Source organism: Oncorhynchus gorbuscha, linkage group LG11, assembly GCF_021184085.1.
Source record: "Oncorhynchus gorbuscha isolate QuinsamMale2020 ecotype Even-year linkage group LG11, OgorEven_v1.0, whole genome shotgun sequence".
Lineage (NCBI taxonomy): Eukaryota > Metazoa > Chordata > Actinopteri > Salmoniformes > Salmonidae > Oncorhynchus > Oncorhynchus gorbuscha.
Genome location: NC_060183.1, coordinates 16,647,992 through 16,670,556, shown reverse-complemented (window position 1 = coordinate 16,670,556; position 22,565 = coordinate 16,647,992). Strand labels below are relative to the sequence as shown.

At 43.2% G+C, this 22,565-nt stretch overlaps 1 protein-coding gene across 4 annotated transcripts in view; it reads right to left on the bottom strand.

Moving 5' to 3' along the window:
- ccser2b (coiled-coil serine-rich protein 2b) overlaps positions 1 to 22,565 on the bottom strand; it is a 132,100-nt gene that overhangs the window by 18,409 nt on the left and 91,126 nt on the right. For 2 of the 4 annotated variants that reach the window (XM_046368704.1, XM_046368705.1), the window contains exon 9: positions 13,439 to 13,552. In XM_046368704.1, the coding sequence (XP_046224660.1) occupies positions 13,439 to 13,552 (114 nt within the window). Of the gene's footprint in view, positions 1 to 272; positions 313 to 7,969; positions 8,058 to 13,438; positions 13,553 to 22,565 lie in introns of all 4 variants that reach the window. The other 2 variants (XM_046368707.1, XM_046368706.1) reach the window with 2 other exon arrangements.

Below are 22,565 nucleotides of genomic sequence, written 5' to 3'. Positions count from 1 at the left end.
CAGATAGAGAGAAGAGAAAGAGAGAGAGTAAGATGAAGAGTGTAGGAGGAAGAAGATGTGAATTGCAGGCGATGCAGGATGGTCTGATAGAAACACTACAGATGGACTGTTCAGAGTGGGAATGCGCCAGGGAGGGACAACAACACCAGACACAGGACAGATAGGGGAATCATCAGACCAGGACCAGGCATTCCTCATCATGCAGACAGGATGGATGGAGGGAATGGAGAAAAGGAAGGAGGGGTTAAAAGAAATCTGAAAGGCTACTGTACCACGCCGTATCTCTGAAGTAATGCACTAGCTGTTCCACTCCTTGCCAAGGGCAGTGTGGGAGAGGCAGAGGGAGAGAAACAACAAGGAAGAAGAGAGAGAAGAGAGAGAGAGAGAGAGAGAGAGAGAGAGAGAGAGAGAGAGAGAGAGAAGAGAGTGATTCAGGTTAGAGTGACAGGAGACTGGAATGGATGGAGGGTCACCAGTCCATTCTGCAACCATTGATTTTCACAGATCCATTCACACACACGTTCTACACACAACAAGACTCATGTTTGTTACATGTGTACATTACACACTATAAAAGCTCTGCCGTTAATGACTACAAAATTCAAGGCTGTGCCATTTTTGTCCTTATTTATGATATTATGGTTGCATTCTCATTAAATAATCTTCTTTTGGTGAAAAAATAAGTCTTAGTTAATCTATTTAGACTTCATTTTCAACATAATGATACAGTTTTGATTTGTAAAGTTCAAATAGAGCATAGTCATTATATATCGTCTTGCACTCCACAATATCAACAATGTCAAATATCACGATATGCCATTTATTTAATAATATATCAGCCCAACCCTAATACACACACAGGCATCACTACATGTGTACCATAGACACAGGAATGTTCGGTACATCTGTACCATACGCACTCAGGCATGTTTGGTACCGTTCAGAAATAGGCATTCTGTGCTGTTTAATGGATGTATTCAAGGACGCACTAATCTCTCGTGTACAGAAGCAGGTAACATAGGACGGCATCGTCTCAACAGACTGTGGAATACGAAGAACTTTGATCATTTGGACAAATCATGATTTTAGCAGGTGTTTTTGAATTTCTTTTCATTATTGTCCCATCTATCCCTCTTTATTGTCCCTCTTCGGAGGACAAAAGTAACTTTGTTTCCCATTTCAATTTTTACTGCTTTTTTGTTACATATACAGTGGGGAGAACAAGTGTTTGATACACTGCCGATTTTGCAGGTTTTCCAACTTACAAAGCATGTAGAGGTCTGTAATTGTTATCATAGGTACACTTCAACTGTGAGAGACGGAATCTAAAACAAAAATCCAGAAAATCACATTGTATGATTTTTAAGTAACTAATTAGCATTTTATTGCATAACATAAGTATTTGATCACCTACCAACCAGTAAGAATTCCAGCTCTCACAAACCTGTTACTTTTTCTTTATGAAGCCCTCCTGTTCTCCACTCATTACCTGTATTAACTGCACCTGTTTTAACTCGTTACCTGTATAAAAGACACCTGTCCACACACTCAATCAAACAGACTCCAACCTCTCCACAATGGCCAAGACCAGAGGGCTGTGTAAGGACATCAGGGATAAAATTGTAGACCTGCACAAGGCTGGGATGGGCTTCAGGACAATAGGCAAGCAGCTTGGTGAGAAGGCAACAACTGTTGGCGCAATTATTAGAAAATGGAAGAAGTTCAAGATGATGGTCAATCACCATCGGCCTGGGGCTCCATGCAAGATCTCACCTTGTGGGGCATCAATGATCATGAGGAAGGTGAGGGATCAGCCCATGGAGGTGGAAACATCATTCTTTGGGGATGCCTTTCTGCAAAGGGGACAGGACGACTGCACCGTATTGAGGGGAGGATGGATGGGGCCATGTATCGCGAGATCTTGGCCAACAACCTCCTTCCCTCAGTAAGAGCATTGAAGATGGGTCGTTGTCATGCTGGAAGACCCAGCCACGACCCGAAACACACAGCCAGGGCAACTAAGGAGTGGCTCCGTAAGAAGCATCTCAAGGTCCTGAAGTGGCCTAGCTAGTCTCCAGACCTGAACCCAATAGAAAATCTTTGCAGGGAGCTGAAAGTCCGTATTGCCCAGCGACAGCCCTGAAACCTGAAGGATCTGAAGGTCTGTATGGAGGAGTGGGCCAAACTCCCTGCTGCAGTGTGTGCAAACCTGGTCAAGAACTACAGGAAACTTATGATCTCTGTAATTGCACCAAATATTAAGTTCTGCTTTTCTGATGTATCAAATACTTATGTCATGCAATAAAATGCAAATTAATTACTTAAAAATCATACAATGTGATTTTCTGGATTTTTGTTTTAGATTCCGTCTCTCACAGTTGAAGTGTATCTATGATAAAAATTACAGACCTCTACATGCTTTGTAAGTAGGGAAAACCTGCAAAATCAAATACTTGTTCTCCCCACTGTATATTTTACATAAATGGTACTTTTATGCACAGTTTTCTGGATATACACATTACATTTTAGATCGATAGTATTCAGAAATCTCCGGTAGACATGATGTTTTCAGTAATAACTATTACAGATCATGAGCTTTTTAATGCCACCTCTATAGCTACGCTCTGCCCAATCCACCGTCTTCATTTCCATGGGTCATATATTTTTCAAATGTGTTGTGTCTTTACATGAATTCTGAACCATTCTAAATCGCAAAGTATCTACAGATTGTAAGTTAAAGATTCATATTTGAATTTGTGTATTGACTATGGCTTACCAAATCGCCCAACACTGCTATTCGTATGGTTACTGTTGAGGGCATGTTGTGATTTTTCAGACATTCCTGAACCTGGGAGACAATACCAGAATATATACACTGTTCAAAAGTTTGGGGTCACTTAGAAATGCCTTGTTTTTGAAAGAAAAGCACTTTTTTTGTCCATTAAAATAACATCAAATTGATCAGAAATACAGTGTAGATATGGTTCATGTTGTAAATGACTATTGAAGCTGGAACCGGCAGATATTTCATGATATATCTACATATGCGTACAGAGGCCCATTATCAGCAACCATCACTCCTGTGTTCCAATGGCAGGTTTGTTTGCTAATCCAAGTTTATAATTTTAAAAGGCTAATTGATCATTAGAAAAACCTTTTTTGAATTATGTTACCCCAGCTGAAAACTGCTGTACTGATTAAAGAAGCAATAAGACGGGCCTTCTTTAGACTAGTTGAGTATCTGGAGCATCAGTAATATATGCCATTTAGCAGACGCTTTTATCCAAAGCGACTTACAGTCATGTGTGCATACATTCTACGTATGGGTGGTCCCGGGGATCGAACCCACTACCCTGGCATTTGTGGGTTGGATTACAGGCTCAAAATGGCCAGACACGAAGCCATTTCTTCTGAAACTCATCAGTCTATTCTTGTTCTGAGCAATGAAGGCTATTCCATGCGAGGAATTGCCAGAAACTGAAGATCTCGTACAACGCTGTGTACTACTCCCTTCACAGAACAACGCAAACTGTCTCTAACCACAATAGAAAGTGGAGTGGGAGCCCCCGGTGCACAACTGATCAAAAGGACAAGTACATTAGAGTGTCTAGTTTGAGGAACAGAAGCCTCACAAGTCCTCAACTGGCAGCTTCATTAAATAGTACCTGCAAAACACCAATCTCAACGTCAATAGTGAAGAGGCGACTCCGGGATGCTGGTTTGTGTTTCTCAAACTAGACACCAATGCACTTGTCTTTTGCTCAAATGTGCACCAGGGCCTCCCACTCCTCTTTCTATTCTGGTTAGCCAGTTTGCACAGTTCTGTGAATGTAGTTCTGTGAGTAGTACACAGCGCTGTACAAGATCTTCAGTAGACATTTAAATTGCGCCTGGGTTAGAATATTACATTATGGCCTTTCTCTTGCATTTCGAAGATGATGATAACATAATAATATTTTGAAGATAAATACAACGCAGAGGATGAGAGTACTAGAATTAACGATCAATAGGAGTTGGTTTTCAGTTCAATATTTGTTTAGAATCTGTGGGACGTGAGTCCTGGACTCAGCGCTACATGTGCCACATTTTCATTGGTCTGTAAATTGAGTCTGGAGCAGGGTATATGTAATCTGGCCATTTGCCCAGTCAAACACAGTTTAGGGTGGGGGGTTATAAATGGCATCTTGTTTCTTTGTTCGGTGGAGAAAAGCTGAGGAAAGGGGAGACTGATCATCTACCTCCCAGCATAACATGGGGCGGCGGGTAGCCTAGTGGTTAGAGCATTGGACTAGTAACCGGAAGGTTGCAAGTTCAAACCCCCGAGCTGACAAGGTACAAATCTGTCGTTCTGACCCTGAACAGGCAGTTAACCCACTGTTCCTAGGCCGTCATTGAAAATAAGAATTTGTTCTTAACTGACTTGCCTAGTTAAATAAAGGTTTTTAAAAATCCGGTAGTAACAAAAAAGTGATAAATTAAAATATATTTGAGATTTTTCAAATAGCCATCCGTTGCATTGATGACAGCTTTGCACATTCTTTCAACCAGCATCATGAGGTAGTCACCTGGAATGCATTTCAATTAACAGGTGTGCCTTCTTAAAAGTTATTTTGTGGAATATCTTTCCTTCTTAATGTGTTTGAGCCAATACCACAAGGCATGGGTGGTATACAGAAGATAGACCTATTTGGTAAAAGACCAAGTCCATATTATGGCAAGAACAGCTCAAATAAACAAAGAGAAATGACAGTCCATCATTACGCTATGATGATACTGGCTCTCATGAGGACCGCCACAGGAATGGAAGACCTAGAGTTACCTCTGCTGCAGAGGATAAGTTCATTAACAGACACATCTCAACATCAACTGTTCAGAGAAGACTGTGTGAATTGCAAAGAAGCCACAAATAAAAGACACCAATAATAAGAAGAGACTTGCTTGGGCCAAGATACACGAGCAATGGACATTAGACCGGTAGAAATGTGTCCTTTCGTCTGGACTCCTAATTGGAGGTTTTTGGTTCCAACCGACGTGTCTTTGTGAGACACGGTGTGGGTGAACGGATGACCTCCGCATGTGTATTTCCCACTGTAAGGCATGAGGTGTTATGGTGTGGAGGTGCTTTGCTGGTGACAATGTCTGTGATTTATTTAGAATTCAAGGCACACTTAACCAGCATGGCTACCGCAGCATTCTGCAGCGATACGCCACCCCATCTGGTTTGTGCTTAGTAGGACTATAATTTGTTTTTCAACAGGACAATGACCCAACACACCTCCAGGCTGTGTAAGGGCTATTTGACCAAGAAGGAGAGTGATGGAGTGCTGCATCAGATGACCTGGCCTCCACAATCACCCGACTTCAACCAAAGTGAAATCATTTGGGATGAGTCGGACCGCAGAGTGAAGAAAAAGCAGCCAACAAGTGCCCAGCATATGTGGGAATTACTTCAAGACTGTTGGAAAAGCATTCCAGCTGAAGCTGGTTGAGGGAATACCAAGAGTGTGCAAAGCTGTCATCAAGGCAAAGGGTGGCTATTTGAAGAATCTCAAATACAAAATATATTTTCATATCAAATCTTATTTGTGCCAAATACAACAGGTGTAGAGCTTACAGTGAAATGCTTACTTACAAGCCATTAACCTACAATGACGTTTTAAGAAAAATGTATGTTAAGTAAAAATAAAAATAAAAAATAAAAGCAACAAATAATTAAAGAGCAGCAGTAAAATAACAATAGCGAGGCTATATACAGGGGGTACCGGTACAAAGTCAATGTGCGGGGGCACCAGTTAGTTGAGGTAATATGTACATGTAGGTAGAGTTAAACTGACTATGCATAGATAATAAACAGAGAATAGTAGCATGGTAAAAGAGGGGGGGGCAATGCAAATAGTCCGGGTAGCCATTGGATTAGCTTTTCAGGAGTCTTATGGCTTGGGAGTAGAAGCTGTTGAGAAGCCTTTTGGACCTAGACTTGGGGCTCCGGTACCGCTTGCCGAACGGTAGCAGAGAGAACAGTCTACAACTATGATGAATGGAGTGTATGACAATTTTTTCTACAATGAAGGAAATTGTAAAAAATAAAGAAAAACCCTTGAATGAGTAGGTGTTCTAAAACTTTTGACCGGTAGTGTATATACAAATTCTAGTCATACTTTATCAAAAGCCTTTTCCAAATCTGCTATGAAAACCTGGTTTCTTTGATGTTTCATATTGTTCTATTGTTTCAAATAATTTTAGTATATTATCGCCAGAATGAACAATATCTGGTAAATATAAAAAGGTTTGATATACCTCTACCGTTATGCCATCAAGCCCTGGGATTTTTCCGGGCTGAACGGATTTAATTGCCTAAAGAAGTCCCTCCTCTGTAAATTGGCCTTCACAAAGGTCTTTCTGTACAGTTGTTCATTTGACATTATTATTAGGAAAACATAACTTACAGTTAACATAATTCAAGAGAGATGGAGGGGACTGAAAAGAAAACATAACATATAATTTGGTGTAATTTGTTAGGATTTTCTGTAAACTCAATTCTACGTTGAATATTCAAGAAATTTCTCTTACATTTTTCACTTGATTTTTGTCATAAATTACACTTAATTGTTCTTGAATAAGTTGTTTTTCCTCTACCTTATTATTGCTATCTACCTGTGCTGTTAGTTCCTCTATGTCCTTTGTTGCAATTTTGCAGGTGAATTTCGGAAGGGGACATTTGGACCATGCTTTGGCTGAGAGTTACTGTTAAGGTGGAGACTTCACTAATCTCATTAGTATAATTTCTCATACATCTCCCCCCAGAAACTCATTGGTTGAGTGATGTCATAGATATTTTTGGGGGGCAACCAGGGAGCAGAGAAAGTAACTGAAGAAGATAACTGCCGGCAACAGTAATTGAAGGCTGTCAGTTGGTCATTAATCTCGGAAACCCCAAAATAAAATCTCACATAATTGCATCAGATGCTCGATTTCAAATCATATACACTCACAGCACAAACACAAAACAGAACACAAACACTCACACCATGCATAGAGCGCACGCGCACTCACACAGTGTCGCACTGTCGCCCCCACAGATAGGTTAAAAAATACATGAAATAAAAACTAGAGTTCAATTACCAAGGGCGCTCTTCACTCATTAGCAGATGTGCGTGGAGTGTCTCTTAATTGAAATGTGTGGGATCAAGGCCCCACTGTTCCACCGAGTGTGATGGGAGGGAGCGGCTGATTGGGGGCAGGGATGGCGAGATGAATGAGGGGATGGAAGGATGAGGAAAAACAAAGGCTGGGGAAATTTTTAGGCCTGTGATGAGGGATACTGCCCCCATAGTCCTTGGCATCAGGCATCTACCAAGTCCCACAGAGAGAGATCAAAGGGCAAGCACGGAATGAATTAGTGGAGCGAGATTCTCTCTTTGCATTCTTTTTGGTCTTGACCCATTTTTCAACTTATTGTGGGTGCAACTGTGCTCTCACTGCGTTTATAGACTCTGGTGAGGAGACTGGAGCACGGGAGTTATTTTAATGAAACGCCAAGGCTACACAATACCAGTGGGTGCTAGAGAGACTAAGGCAGGCTGTGGCTCTCCAGTCTGCTCTACTGGTCAAGTATTGAAAGAGCCCTTTAACATGTCAGCCAGCTTGAAGACTACAAAAGTGGCTTGTGATGCTGACATGTAGACAACATCAGAGAAAGAATCCACAGTGATCAATTCAGGCAGCAAAGTGAGCGCTAGCTGAAGAGGATAGAAAACTATGGCAACTGGCTGGAAAAATACAGAGTTTGCACATCCTTGATTGTCTGGGGTGGGAGGGAGTGTAGCCAGCCAGCTTGATGCGCTAAGATTCCAGGGACTGGAGCAGGGTGGCAGGGTGATGGCACGGGGGCATGGCGTTGAGGCTCTATAGGGTATGGGTGGCGAGAGGTAAGGGGCGGGATGGGATGAGGGCACTGTTAAGGACTCACTCTGTCTGCTGTGGTGGGGCATGCATGCCCGTGGGATCCTCTGGTGCGAGTGCTGCCAGGGAGAGAAGAAAGGAGCAGGCCGACCAACCTGTCCAGAGAGAAGACGAACACCACAGGAGGTGACACACACACTCCGGAGAACAGAGAGAGAGAGGCAGGGAGGATAAAACCCAGCCATGGTCAGTGAGCGATGCATCTCAATTCACACACACAAAGACACACAGGGATGGCATTTAAAGAGGCCTGGAGGCATCCTGGCATGTAAGGATTTCAGAAATGGAATAGAATCATGGATTGATGTGTATGCCTTTGTATGTATGCCTTTGTGTGTGTGTGTGTGTGTGTGTGTGTGTGTGTGTGTGTGTGTGTGTGTGTGTGTGTGTGTGTGTGTGTGTGTGTGTGTGTGTGTGTGTGTGTGTGTGTGTGTGTGTGTGTGTGTGTGTGTGTGTGTGTGTGTGTGTGTGTGTGTGTGTGTGTGTGTGTGTGTGTGTGTGTGTGTGTGTGTGTGTGTGAAGACCATTGTGACGGCCCTGAATTCTTCTGAACCGTCTCAGTGCTTCTCCTTCCAATAGGGCGCTTCCCTGAACTTCTTTACCGGGATGGACTCCTTTTTTAGGCCAAAGGTACAGGACATTTCTGGAGGAACCAGAGCTCATTATTTGTTATATTGTTATGTGTGTGTGATCATTTATGTTGGTAATACGACCCACGCAAAATAATACAGTTGTTTTTGAAGTTCTTTCCAATGTTTTAAGGGTTTATGAAAAGTGTATTTCCATCCTGACTTTTACATAAATTCTTTGTATTGGTGTAGACTTGACGGACCAGATGGGACTCACCAGAGAAAACCAACACCCAACCTACCTGGGACCCCTATAAATAATAACCTCAAGTCAAAACCGTTCCACCATGCTGTAAATTACAGCATCATCCTCTCAAACGCAGGACACACAGACATGTGGTCCAGTGGGACTGTCCCCACACAAATTGAGAAAACACTGCTGGGATGGGGGCCCAGCTCTGGTACAGGACAGCCACACTCCCAACTCTCCGGAGTCACCAGCCTATTTCCCATTTGCTACACAAACTACGCGGCGCCACTAAATCAATTCCCAGCCAGGGTGCTTGCAATGTCTCCCTGTACAACACAATTACACTTGCACTCCTCCAGCTCAGATGCACCTGCCAGGGAGTGATTCAATATGGGGGAGGAAGATGACAGAAGAAGAGTAGGCTCCCCTGTAAACTCATAGCTCCCTGACATGGCAGTGACCGGTATCGTTATTGGAGCTGCGGGAGGTACAGTGCGAGAGGATCGGCTGGGTGTTGAGTTTAGCTTTGTTTTGGGGGGCAGGGATGCATTATTTATGTACTGCCAACACAAATCAATCGTGTTCATTATGGTTGATGCCAGGTTTCTCTGCAGTCTGGAAGAAAACATAATTTCACGAGCTCATTACTATGTTGCCTCTTTCTCCCTATCCCATCAAAACATTGTTGCCTGTTTAAATTATCAGTACTGATTAGTAGTACTATGACTAATCTGCTAGGGTTTGGCATTTTTGCTCTAAAAAACGGTAAACACAGGCATAGCTGTGAGACTGTGGAAAATGTTTCCCTTGAGTTTCTGAATAATGTTGCCGACACAAACACATCCAGCTTGATATGCAGTAAGCTCTGTCTTCTTCGTGGGGTCAAGACATTCTCCATGATGCCTTGCTGTTTCCAGCGGTCCGTCAAGCCTGTCGCGCAGGGCGAGACGAGGAAGACCGGTTTCACAGAGGGAAGACAAGTTTGTTTTTCCATCATTGGAATTGAGTCCTTTTTGTCCCTAAAAAAAGACAGAATGTGTGTTGAATCACAGAGATGCCAGTGTAATTGCGCAATTGTACTTACCCATTGTAATTACCCAAGTATTTACCTCTCTCAACTCTGGGACCACCCGCCAGCTATTCTTTTTATTGCCTGATGCAGGACTCTAGTGCCAAAGGAGACTCTCGTACTGAAACATTCACACTTCTATTCATTTACGAAAATATAGTACATTTGTGCCAGAGTTTAGAGTACCGATAGATCAGTGTTCTCCCTTTTGGGATAGTGTGGTTCAATGACAGCATGACCAAATTCACCACAATCTGCCACCCATCTACCACAAACGGTCGCGGCATGAGCTCAAAACCTTTTAATTGAGGAACCATTGTACTCTCAAGCCACTGTCAACATGCCTCTGTCGATTTGCTTGCTTGGTTCTTTTTGAGTTGAGGCTACACTTTCTTTCCTTATCTTCAAACAGTGGGGATAATGTCATCACCGTTTTGCTCATAACTGAAAAAATGTCAGAGCTATCACATGTCATATTTCCCCTTCAAACAAACCTGCAGCGGTTACTTACAGATGGGAAACTCAGGGTGGAAAAATGAAAGAGGATGGGAAAGACCGAACCTATCTGTGCGTCTGAACGCTGGCGAATTCAATTCAAATTAAGTTAGAGCGAAGAGGTGCAAGGTGTGTGCCTTGGGCTTGGTGAACTCGATGGCAGCCTCGCAGGTACTCATATCTCTTCCTGCTCTCCGGAAACGCATGTGTCCTGCCCCACTCCCAGCCCCCTCAATCAACCCCCACCACACAGACCCCTCCCTGCACAGGACCAGGAACAACATGTCCATTGCCTTGTTCCGGTTAGGTAGAAACCGAAGCTGTAAATCTGAACCGAACCAATTTCCCTACTGTTTCCCCTCCACACTTTACTCTAAAGCTGCAACGCAGGAGGGTGAATAAATCATGAGGGGACAAAAAGGTGAGCAAAAGTGTGGCATCCATGATTGAGCACCACCTCTCCCTGCCGCCCGCTTTGGGGTGGGGGGGGGGGGGGCTCTCATCGGTATGCTGGTGTCCTTCGGCCAGGTGTAAAAATTAGACCCCTGCGCTGCGTTATTGCAGGACATATTTCAAGCAGAGCCTTCTTTTTCAAATCTAATCAGACTTGTGCCGCTGCCTATCCCAACAAGCCTGTCCATCACTGGGGTGGCGGCTAGCGGCGAGCCAAGGCAATTTCCATGTTATTGCCATCGGAGCATTTTAGCCTCGGTGCTGCTTTTGCTCTGGGCGCCCCTGGTTTATCTGGGCCAGGAGATGTACACACTGTCATTAGTGATAGTCCTGGGATTTACCAGGCTGCCCAGGGGGGCCCCGTTTCATCAGAGAACACAGACCGACAGCACCACAGTATAGTGCCAGGCAGGTATCTGTCCTGCTCCAACCGACTGCCTCACAGGTGGAACATGCCGCGTGTCCATCATGTGGCAGAGGCAAGAGGCTTGAAGAGCGCACTGGATGTCATTGAGTTTGTGCAGAGTGACAAAAAGACACCTACCAAGCTGAGCCACTCTATTAGGTGTCCTTTATCAGCTACAGTATAAAAGGTTATTGAGCTTTAGAAGAGCTCTAAATGTTTCACAGCCTCCTACAGAGAAGAGGACTTGGAATAGGTTACACTTGCATGGTGAAAATCCAAATAAAAATAGTATGAAGAATAAAGTCTATGCAGTCACTTTACCTCGACTAACCTGTACCCCCGCACATTGACTCGGTACCGGTACCCCCCTGTATATAGCCTTGTTATTGTGGTTCTTATTTTATTTAGTCAATATTTTCTTAATTCTATTTCTTGAACTCCATTGTTGGTTAAGGGCTTGTAAGTAAGCATTTCACAGTAAGGTCTACTCAATCAAATTTGATTTGAAATCAAGTGGCCAACCGTGAATGTGATCAGGACCTGACAGTGGGGTCTCTCTCATATATATATATATATATATATATATATATATATATATACAGTGCCTTGCGAAAGTATTCGGCCCCCTTGAACTTTGCGACCTTTTTGCCACATTTCAGGCTTCAAACATAATGATATAAAACTGTATTTTTTTGTGAAGAATCAACAACAAGTGGGACACAATCATGAAGTGGAATGACATTTATTGGATATTTCAAACTTTTTTAACAAATCAAAAACTGAAAAATTGGGCGTGCAAAATTATTCAGCCCCTTTACTTTCAGTGCAGCAAACTCTCTCCAGAAGTTCAGTGAGGATCTCTGAATGATCCAATGTTGACCTAAATGACTAATGATGATAAATACAATCCACCTGTGTGTAATCAAGTCTCCGTATAAATGCACCTGCACTGTGATAGTCTCAGAGGTCCGTTAAAAGCGCAGAGAGCATCATGAAGAACAAGGAACACACCAGGCAGGTCCGAGATACTGTTGTGAAGAAGTTTAAAGCCGGATTTGGATACAAAAATATTTCCCAAGCTTTAAACATCCCAAGGAGCACTGTGCAAGCGATAATATTGAAATGGAAGGAGTATCAGACCACTGCAAATCTACCAAGACCTGGCCGTCCCTCTAAACTTTCAGCTCATACAAGGAGAAGACTGATCAGAGATGCAGCCAAGAGGCCCATGATCACTCTGGATGAACTGCAGAGATCTACAGCTGAGGTGGGAGACTCTGTCCATAGGACAACAATCAGTCGTATATTGCACAAATCTGGCCTTTATGGAAGAGTGGCAAGAAGAAAGCCATTTCTTAAAGATATCCATAAAAAGTGTCATTTAAAGTTTGCCACAAGCCACCTGGGAGACACACCAAACATGTGGAAGAAGGTGCTCTGGTCAGATGAAACCAAAATTAAACTTATGTTTGGCATAAAAGCAACACAACTCATCAGCCTGAACACAGCATCCCCACTGTCAAACATAGCGGTGGCAGCATCATGGTTTGGGCCTGCTTTTCTTCAGCAGGGACAGGAAGATGGTTAAAATGGATGGGAAGATGGATGGAGCCAAATACAGGACCATTCTGGAAGAAAACCTGATGGAGTCTGCAAAAGACCTGAGACTGGGACGGAGATTTGTCTTCCAACAAGACAATGATCCAAAACATAAAGCAAAATCTACAATGGAATGGTTCAAAAATTAACATATCCAGGTGTTAGAATGGCCAAGTCAAAGTCCAGACCTGAATCCAATCGAAATCTGTGGAAAGAACTGAAAACTGCTGTTCAAAATGCTATCCAACCTCAAAGCTGTTTTGCAAGGAGGAATGGGATAAAATTTCAGTCTCTCGATGTGCAAAACTGATAGAGACATACCCCAAGCGACTTACAGCTGTAATCGCAACAAAAGGTGGCGCTACAAAGTATTAACTTAAGGGGGCTGAATAATTTTGTACGCCCAATTTTTCAGTTTTTGATTTGTTAAAAAAGTTTGAAATATCCAATAAATGTCATTCCACTTCATGATTGTGTCCCACTTGTTGTTGATTCTTCACAAAAAAATACCGTTTTATATCTTTATGTTTGAAGCCTGAAATGTGGCAAAAGGTCGCAAAGTTCAAGGGGGCCGAATACTTTCGCAAGGCACTGTATATACACACACACACACACACACAGGAAGCAGCACTCACAGCATGTCCCCTCCACGGTGGAGTCTGTGTGGCCTTGTCATGGTAGGTCACCGTCACACTTTCCACATCCCTGTGCTGCTGGCAGTGGCATCTCGTGGGCTCGACAGGAACAGCCTTTTCAAGAGAGAGACACGTCATTCAGTTGAAACTTTACATAGACACCAACAATCAATCATGTTTTGGTTAGTTCCAAATAGTTGAAAAGCCAGGGACAGCCTATTCAAGAGAGTTATTCAGTGGAACATTTATACAGACACCAATACAATATTCAGTTCACAAATGTTCTGGTTAGTTGTAAAATGATTTGCATTGCGAAGAAGAGTTGCAGGTGCAGGGTGTGTTTTGAGTTCGTGGCATGTGTGTAAATAATTGTTTACTCAGATTAAAATTCATAAATCTTCATTTTCTGTTTGAGTACTTATTTAATGACCAGGGTGTTGAGGACATGATGACAACAAACAAACACCCAATCAGGGACGAACTTAAATTAAAGATGAGGCATCATATAAAACCCAAGGTCATATAAAATACAGATGTAGGATCTTAATGTGAGCCAGTTTGCTACAGCAGGAAAATAATCCTGCAACAACAGGAAATGTGGATTATAATATTTATATAAATTATTTTTTAGGGGGTTCATTGATTTCTCATACAGTAAAAGAAAATCAAGTCTGAAATTGGAAATGTTTTCAATCTCAAATACACTACACGTTTTACATTTCCTGCGTTGCAGGTTCTCCTGCCACAGGGTGATCAAATTAAGATCCTACATCTGTATCATAAAAATGAATGTGACAGGACATAACCTTCATAACATTAACAGTAGAAGCATAACAAGTCCATAAACTGCAATAAGTAATTACTCTATCGGTTTCAGTGTGTATGGTCACACTGACCCTCTCTATAATCCTCTGTGTAGGCCAATGATGAACAGTGTGAGTGCTTCTGAAATGGCCAATGGCCCCACTCGATACAGCCCACAAAAACAGACCTCTTATTTCCCAAAGAAAACACCCACAGTCCAGAAGACAAATGAAACTCTGCAAGGCCCAGGCCCTTCATCTCACAATCTCAGAAGAGGAGAAAGGAAGGGTGGTTGGCCTTCGGATGTGGGCTCAGTATGACACACACACACAAGAGAAGAGAATCCACAGCCACTCTAAATAATCATGTACGGTACGGTACCAGTGTTCTCCCTCTTAGGACTCTCTCTTGTTCCATTACCAGGACCAGGCAGACAGACAGACGACAGACCGACCGACAAAGATAAGCTTTGTGTTTGTGCTCTTTCATGCATCCTTCAAAAACCCCAGGGCTCTTTGTAAACACACATAACCTTTCAATGCCCTACTTCACTCTCATGGTTCTGATTACACATGTATACAATTACCTGTGCAAACGTTTATAGGCCTCTGAAGCTAGCCATACATTAGTCGACGACAAAAATATTTTTCGTCGTTGAAGCACTCACATTATGTGAATTGTCTGCATAATGTTGTCATCCTGAAGTCTGCGTCCGGCCTGCTCAGATTACAGAAGTGTGCTCACATTACTTGACCACTCCCTGTCCTGCTATTTCCAGATGTGTCGTGGCCCGCCTCCTACTCTGTAGCCGGGCAACGGAGGACAGGTTGCAGAAGTTGCAAGTCCAATCGTAGCACCCTCCTCACTACACAAGATACGACCAAAAATGTCAGGCATGTCAGAAAAAGCATCGGGACCTAAGATGTGGACCAGAAGAGTGCAAGACCCATAATCGCACATCTTTCACCCGCTCGCATTCACATTATGCAACCTAAGAGGTCTTGGTCGGAGCCTGTGATCCCAGAAATTTGTTGTAGATCACAAATCAGGCAAAATCGCTGTTTGATATGGTGTAATGTATGACCAGCTTTAGGGGCCTAAAGAGACAATCATTGACGTATAGATGACAGAAAATGCAAGTAATGACTCTGATGCTTAAAGGGACAATCCACCACCAGAAATAAAAATCATGACATTACTGTCAATTTGATGAAAGCCTCTGTTCTAGCGGTGGGTAAAATAAAACATTTCCCCATGATTTAACTTCTAAGTGGTCCATCTGTGAAATCCGGAAATCGTTTAGGAACGGGTCACAGCTACGTGGTTCTCGTCACTGGAGATGACACACTATCACATTTCATAACGCTTTTAAAAACAACTACCTGCACTCCAGAACATTAGTTTATATCGTCATGACAACGTATATATTTCACTTAGATGTGCTCAGTCTAAACAGTGTACCAAATTATTCAACTCAGTTTCTCCTTCAAGTACCATCTCGCAATGCGCTCTGTGTCTGTGGGAAAGGGGCCATTATTACAATAGAACTGCAAATTGACTCCTAAATTGATAGCGCAGTTTGTTTACGCGATTCAACAATAGCTAGCTAGCTACTTCACATGCTGATATTGTCTTTGGTATTGTGTGTAGCTAGCTAGCCAGCTTGCCTGCCCAGAGAGAGCATTGCATTGTGAGTTTTATATACTTGAGCTGCAATAGATTAACACTGTCATTGGAATTGGTGGTTTGTGGTGGATTATCCCTTTAAAGCCAGTGGGAAGACTGAGGGCACCAGAGAACAACACTGTCATCTAAAACAGCAATACGCTTTCACAATAGCAAACCCATTCAAAGGTAAGAGTACGCACATCAAAGACATTATAGCACAGGTGTCAACCTCACTCCATGGAGGACCAAGTGTCTGCAGGTTCTCATATCTCGCTTCTGCTTGAATGATCAATGAAGGTCACTGATTAGTAGGGCCACATAAAATTTGTTTTATTTTTTGCCTGATTCCGTTCAGTTTTTCCCCCAAATACTGTTCTCTCTGTTTTGTTTTCCTCATTTTGGGGGGTGGAGGAGTTTGCTATAAAAATCACAGTTTTTTAACATCAGGAGACCACTTTTGAGGTCTGGGAAAAATCTAAGACATTTAGAATTTTGGGTGTAGTTACCCTAATACACTGTGCACCAGCCAGAGACCCTTGTTTGGTTAGTAGTGTTTCTGTAGCACTCATGTGATTGCAGAGTTTGCTAAACAAATGGCCAGTGGATTGATGCAAATAATCATGATATTCTGCCATGTAGGCATAGGCTACTTGGTTAACATTTAATTGAGAACATTTTTGGGAAACCTTTCCATCCACCAACAGACAATCCCTAACGGCTACATAAAGTGTAGACTAGACCTAGGCGAGCACTGCACACAGACAGGGGCATTACTGTCTTATGATTAATTATTAACTTGGGCAAATTAATTAATTTTCAAATAAGTTCAAAATATTTAGTCGATTTCCCACTAAGTTCAAATCATTTAGTTGATTTCCTACTAAGTTCGATACATTTAGTTGATTTCCTACTAAGTTCAACACATTTAGTCAATTTCCTGCTAAGTTCAATACATTTAGTCAACTTTATGCTAAGTTCAATAGATTTAGTTGATGTCCAACTAAGTCCAATACATTTAGTTGATTTCCTAAAAAGTTCAATAATAAGTTCAAATCAAACAAAGTCTATTTATTTGTCACGTGCGCCAAATACAACAGGTGTAGACCTTACAGTGAAATGCTTACTTACAGGCTCTAACCAATAATGCAAAAAATGTATTTGGTTGAACAATAGGTAAGTAAAGGAATAAAAACGACAGAGAAAAACAGTTGCGAGGCTATATATACGGTATCGAGGCTACATACAGACACCGGTTAGTCAGGCTGAATGAGGTAGTGTGTACATGTAGATACGGTTAAAGTGACTATGCATATATGATGAACAGAGAGTAGCAGTAGTGTAAAAGAGGGGTTGGCGGGTGGTGGGTGGCGGGACACAAAGCAGATAGCCCGGTTAGCCAATGTCCGGAAGCACTGGTAGGTCGGGCCAATTGAGGGGGTATGTACATATGTACATGAATGTAGAGTTAAAGTGACTATGCATATATGATAAACAGAGAGTAGCAGCAATGTAGAAGAGGGGTTGGAGGGGCACACAATGCAAATAGTCCGGGTAGCTATTTGATTACCTGTTCAGGAGTCTTATGGCTTGGGAGTAAAAACTGTTGAGAAGTAGTGACGTAACCGGTCAGGATGGTCTCGATGTTGCAGCTGTAGAACCTATTGAGGATTTCAGGACCCATGACAAATCTTTTACGTTTCCTGAGAGGGAATAGGCTTTGTCGTGCCCTCTTCACGACTGTCTTGGTGTGTTTGGACCATTCTAGTTTGTTGTTGATGTGGACACCAAGGAATTTGAAGCTCTCAACCTGCTCCACTACAGCCCTGTTGATGAGAATGGGGGCGTGCGAGGTCCTCCATTTCCTGTAGTCCACAATCATCTCCTTAGTCTTGGTTACGTTAGGATAGGTTGTTATTCTGGCACCACACGGCCAGGTCTCTGACCTCCTCCCTATAGGCTGTCTCGTCGTTGTCAGTGATCAGGCCTAGCATTATTTCGTCTGCAAACTTAGTGATGGTGTTGGAGTCGTGCCTGGCCATGCAGTCATGGGTGAACAGGGAGTACAGGAGGGGACTGAGCACGCACCCCTTGGGGGCTCCGGTGTTGAGGATCAGCGTGGCAGATGTGTTGCTACCTACCCTCACCACCTGGGGGAGGCCCGTCAGGAAGTCCAGGATCCAGTTGCAGAGGGAGGTGTTTAGTCCCAGGATCCTTAGCTTAGTGATGAGCTTTGAGGGTACTATGGTGTTGAACGCTGAGCTGTAGTCAATGAATAGCATTCTCACATAAGTGTTCCTTTTGTCCAGGTGGGAAAGGACAGTGTGGAGTGCAATAGAGATTGTATCATCTGTGGATCTGTTTGGGAGGTATGTAAATTGGAGTGGGTCTAGGGTTTCTGGGATAATGGGGTTGATGTGAGCCATTACCAACCTTTCAAAGCACTTCATGGCTAAGGACGTGAGTGCTACGGGTCTGTAGTCATTTAGGCAGGTTGCCTTTGTGTTCTTGGGCACAGGGACTATGGTGGTCTGCTTGAAACATGTTGGTATTTCAGACTCAATCAGGGACATGTTGAAAATGTCAGTGACGACACCTGCCAGTTGGTCAGCACATGCCCAGAGCACACGTCCTGGCCCCACAGCCTAGTGTATGTTGACCTAATTAAAGGTCTTACTCACTTCGGCTACGGAGAGCGCGATCACACAGTCATCCGGAACAGCTGATACTCTCATGCATGCCTCAGTGTTGCTTGCCTCGAAGCAAGCATAGAAGTGATTTATCTCGTCTAGTAGGCTCGTGTCACTGGGCAGCTAGCGGCTGTGCTTCCCATTGTAGTCTGTAATAGTTTGCAAGCCCTGCCATATAAGACGAGTATCTGACCTGGTGTAGTATGATTCAATCTTAGCCCTGTATTGGCGCTTTGCCTGTTCGATGGTTCGTCGCAGGGCATAGCAGGATTTCATGTAAGCTTCCGGGTCCAGCACCTTGAAAGCGGCAGCTCTTCCCTTTAGCTCAGTGCGAGTATTGCCTGTAATCCATGGCTTCTGGTTGGGGTATGTACGTACAGTCACTGTGGGGACGACGTCCTCAATGCACTTATTGATAAAGCCAGTGACTGATGTGGTGTACTCCTCAATGCCATCGGAAGAATCCCAGAACATGTTCCAGTCTGTGATAGCAAAACAGTCCTGTAGTTTAGAATCTGTTTCATCTGACCACTTTTTTATAAACCGAGTCACTGGTGCCTCCTTCTTAAATTTTTGCTTGTAAGCAGGAATCAGGAGGATAGAGATTTACCAAATGGAGGGCGAGGGTGTGTGGAGTACAGGTGATACAGAATTATTTTCCCTCTGGTTGCACATTTAACATGTTGATCCTGTTCAGCTCTCTGTACCGGACGTCATTTCCAGTCACAACTTGTAGACTTGTTTACGTGTTGCTGTGTGTTTTATTGCTAACGTTACTTTGCTACCTGCCAACTTTACGGTTTTACTTTTTAATTACTGTTTATATTTTTGGTTTTTCTCTCGCTCGACTTTTTTCATTCAACTTTTTCACTCCGGACACTTTATCTGGACGTGATTCGTCAGGCCCTCCACCAGCCGAAGCTTCATAGTAACATAAACATGATGCCTTCTAATTGCAGTCGCTGTACTCATAATATACAGGAGAACGATCGCCTTACGGCAAGGATAGCTGTGCTGCAAGCCCAGCTTCAGACGCAATCGTTAGGCAAGGGTAGTTTAAGTGTAGGAAAGGATGAAACAGCGTCTGTGCCACCAATAAGTACAGATAGTAGTATAAATCCCCTCACACAGTCCCCGCAGCCGGACAACTTTCTCATGGCTTCTGGGAGGAAATGCAGTAGGAATGCTCAACCGGTGTCGCTCATTCAGCCGACAGAAACTTTCAACCGGTTCTCTGTCGGAGACAGAGGCAGAGCCTTCTCTGGTCTCTACTCCTCCCGTTACGGGGTCTGAGACGCCAAAGCCTTCCACCATTAGCTCTGACAAATTGAAAACCCTAGTCACAAATCATCCAGCGATCATAAACTGTTTAACAGGGGGCAGGGCTACCGACGTTAAGGCTAATCTGAAGATGGTGCTGGCTAAAGCTAAAACTGGCGAGTGTAGAGAGTATAGGGATATTGTTATCCACGTCGGCACCAACGATGTTAGGATGAAACAATCAGAGGTCACCAAGCGCAATATAACTTCAGCGTGTAAATCAGCTAGAAAGATGTGTCGGCATCGAATAATTGTTTCTGGACCCCTCCCAATTAGAGTGGTGATGAGCTCTACAGCAGAGTCTCAACTCAATCGCAGGTTGAAAACTGTTTTCTGCTCCTCCCAAAAGATAGAATTTGTAGATATTTGGCCCTCTTTCTGGGACTCACCCACAAACAGGATGAAGCCTGGCCTTTTGAGGAGTGACGGAGGGGTGCTCTCATCTTATATACAAACCTAAACAGGGCTCTAACTCCCCTAGCTCCACAATGAGTTAACCAGCCTGCCAGCTTAGTGGAGTCTGCCACTAGCACAGTCAGGGTAGTCAGCTCAGCTATCCCCATTGAGACCGTGTCTGTGCCTCGACCTAGGTTGGGCAAAACTAAACATGGTGGTGTTCGCCTTAGCAATCTCACTGGAATAAAGACCTCCTCCATTCCTGCCATTATTGAAATAGATTGTGATACTTCACATCCCAAAATAGGGCTACTTACTGTTAGATCCCTCACTTCCAAGGCAGTTATAGTCAATGAACTAATCACTGATCATAATCTTGATGTGATTGGCCTGACAGAAACATGGCTTAAGCCTGATGAATTTACTGTGTTAAATGAGGCCTTACCTCCTGGTTACACTAGTGACCATATCCCCCGCACATCCCGCAAAGGAGGAGGTGTTGCTAACATTTATGATAGCAAATGTCAATTTACAAAAAACAATGACGTAGTCTCCGTCTTTTGAGCTTCTAGTCATGTAATCTATGCAGCCTACTCAATCACTTTTTATAGCTTCTGTTTACAGGCCTCCTGGGCCATATACAGCGTTCCTCACTGAGTTCCCTGAATTCCTATCGGACCTTGTAGTCATGGCAGATAGTATTCTAATTTTTGGTGACTTTAATATTCACGTGGAAAAGTCCACAGACCCACTCCAAAAGGCTTTCGGGGCCATCATCGACTCAGTGGGTTTTGTCCAACACAACTCTTTTTTCTGTATATATATCAATGATGTCGCTCTTGCTGCGGGTAATTCTTTGATCCACCTCTACACAGATGACACCTTTCTGTGTACATCTGGCCCTGCTTTGGACACTGTGTTAACAAACCTCCAAACGAGCTTCAATGCCATACAACACTCCTTCTGAAATGCATACTCTTCAACCGATCGCTGCCCGCTCCCGCCCGCCCGACTAGCATCACTACTCTGGACGGTTCTGGAATATATACTTAGAATATGTGGACAACTATAAATACCTAGGTGTCTGGTTAGACTGTAAACTCTCCTTTCAGTCTCACATCAAACATCTCCAATCCAAAGTTAAATCTAGAATTGGCTTCCTATTTCGCAACAAAGCATCCTTCACTCATGCTGCCAAACATACCGTTGTAAAACTGATCATCCTACCGATCCTTGACGATGTCATTTACAAAATAGCCTCCAATACCCTACTCAATAAATTGGATGCAGTCTATCACAGTGCCATCCTAATTGTCACCAAAGCCCCACATACTACCCACCACTGCGACCTGTACACTCTCGTTGGCTGGCCCTCGCTTCACACTCGTCGCCAAACCCACTGGCTCCAGGTCATCTACAAGACCCTGCTAGGTAAAGTCCCCCCTTATCTCAGCTCGCTGGTCACCATAGCAGCACCTGCCAGTAGCACGCACTCCAGCAGGTATATCTCTCTGGTCACCCCCAAAAACCAATTCTTCCTTTGGCTGCCTCTCCTTCCAGTTCTCTGCTGCCAATGACTGGAACGAACTACAAAAATCTCTGAAACTGGAAACATTTATCTCCCTCACTAGCTTTAAGCACCAGCTGTCAGAGCAGCTTACAGATTACTGCACCTGTACATAGCCCATCTATAATTTAGCCCAAACAACTACCTCTCCCCTACTGTATGTATTTATTTATTTATTTATCACCCCATTATTTCTATTTCTACTTTGCACATTCTTCCACTGCAAATCTACCGTTCCAGTGTTTTACTTGCTAAATTGTATTTACTTCACCACCATGGCCTTTTTCTTGCCTTTACCTCCCTTATCTCACCTCATTTGCTCACATTGTATAAAAACATATTTTTCTACTGTATTATTGACTGTATGTCTGTTTTACTCCATGTGTAACTCTGTGTTGTTGTATGTGTCGAACTGCTTTGCTTTATCTTGGCCAGGTCGCAATTGTAAATGAGAACTTGTTCTCAATTTGCCTACCTGGTTATTAAATAAAGGTGAAATATATATATATATATTTTTTTTTTTATTATACTACCATACACCATATTATACTACCAAACTACCACGGTATACTACAAAAGGAGAATGATACCCTGAAATAAAACAGTGTTCTGTTGATCGATACGCCAGTTCAACTTCAAAGGCGATAGTAGCAGGAGTGAGAGGGATGTGAGTTCATGTGTTGAA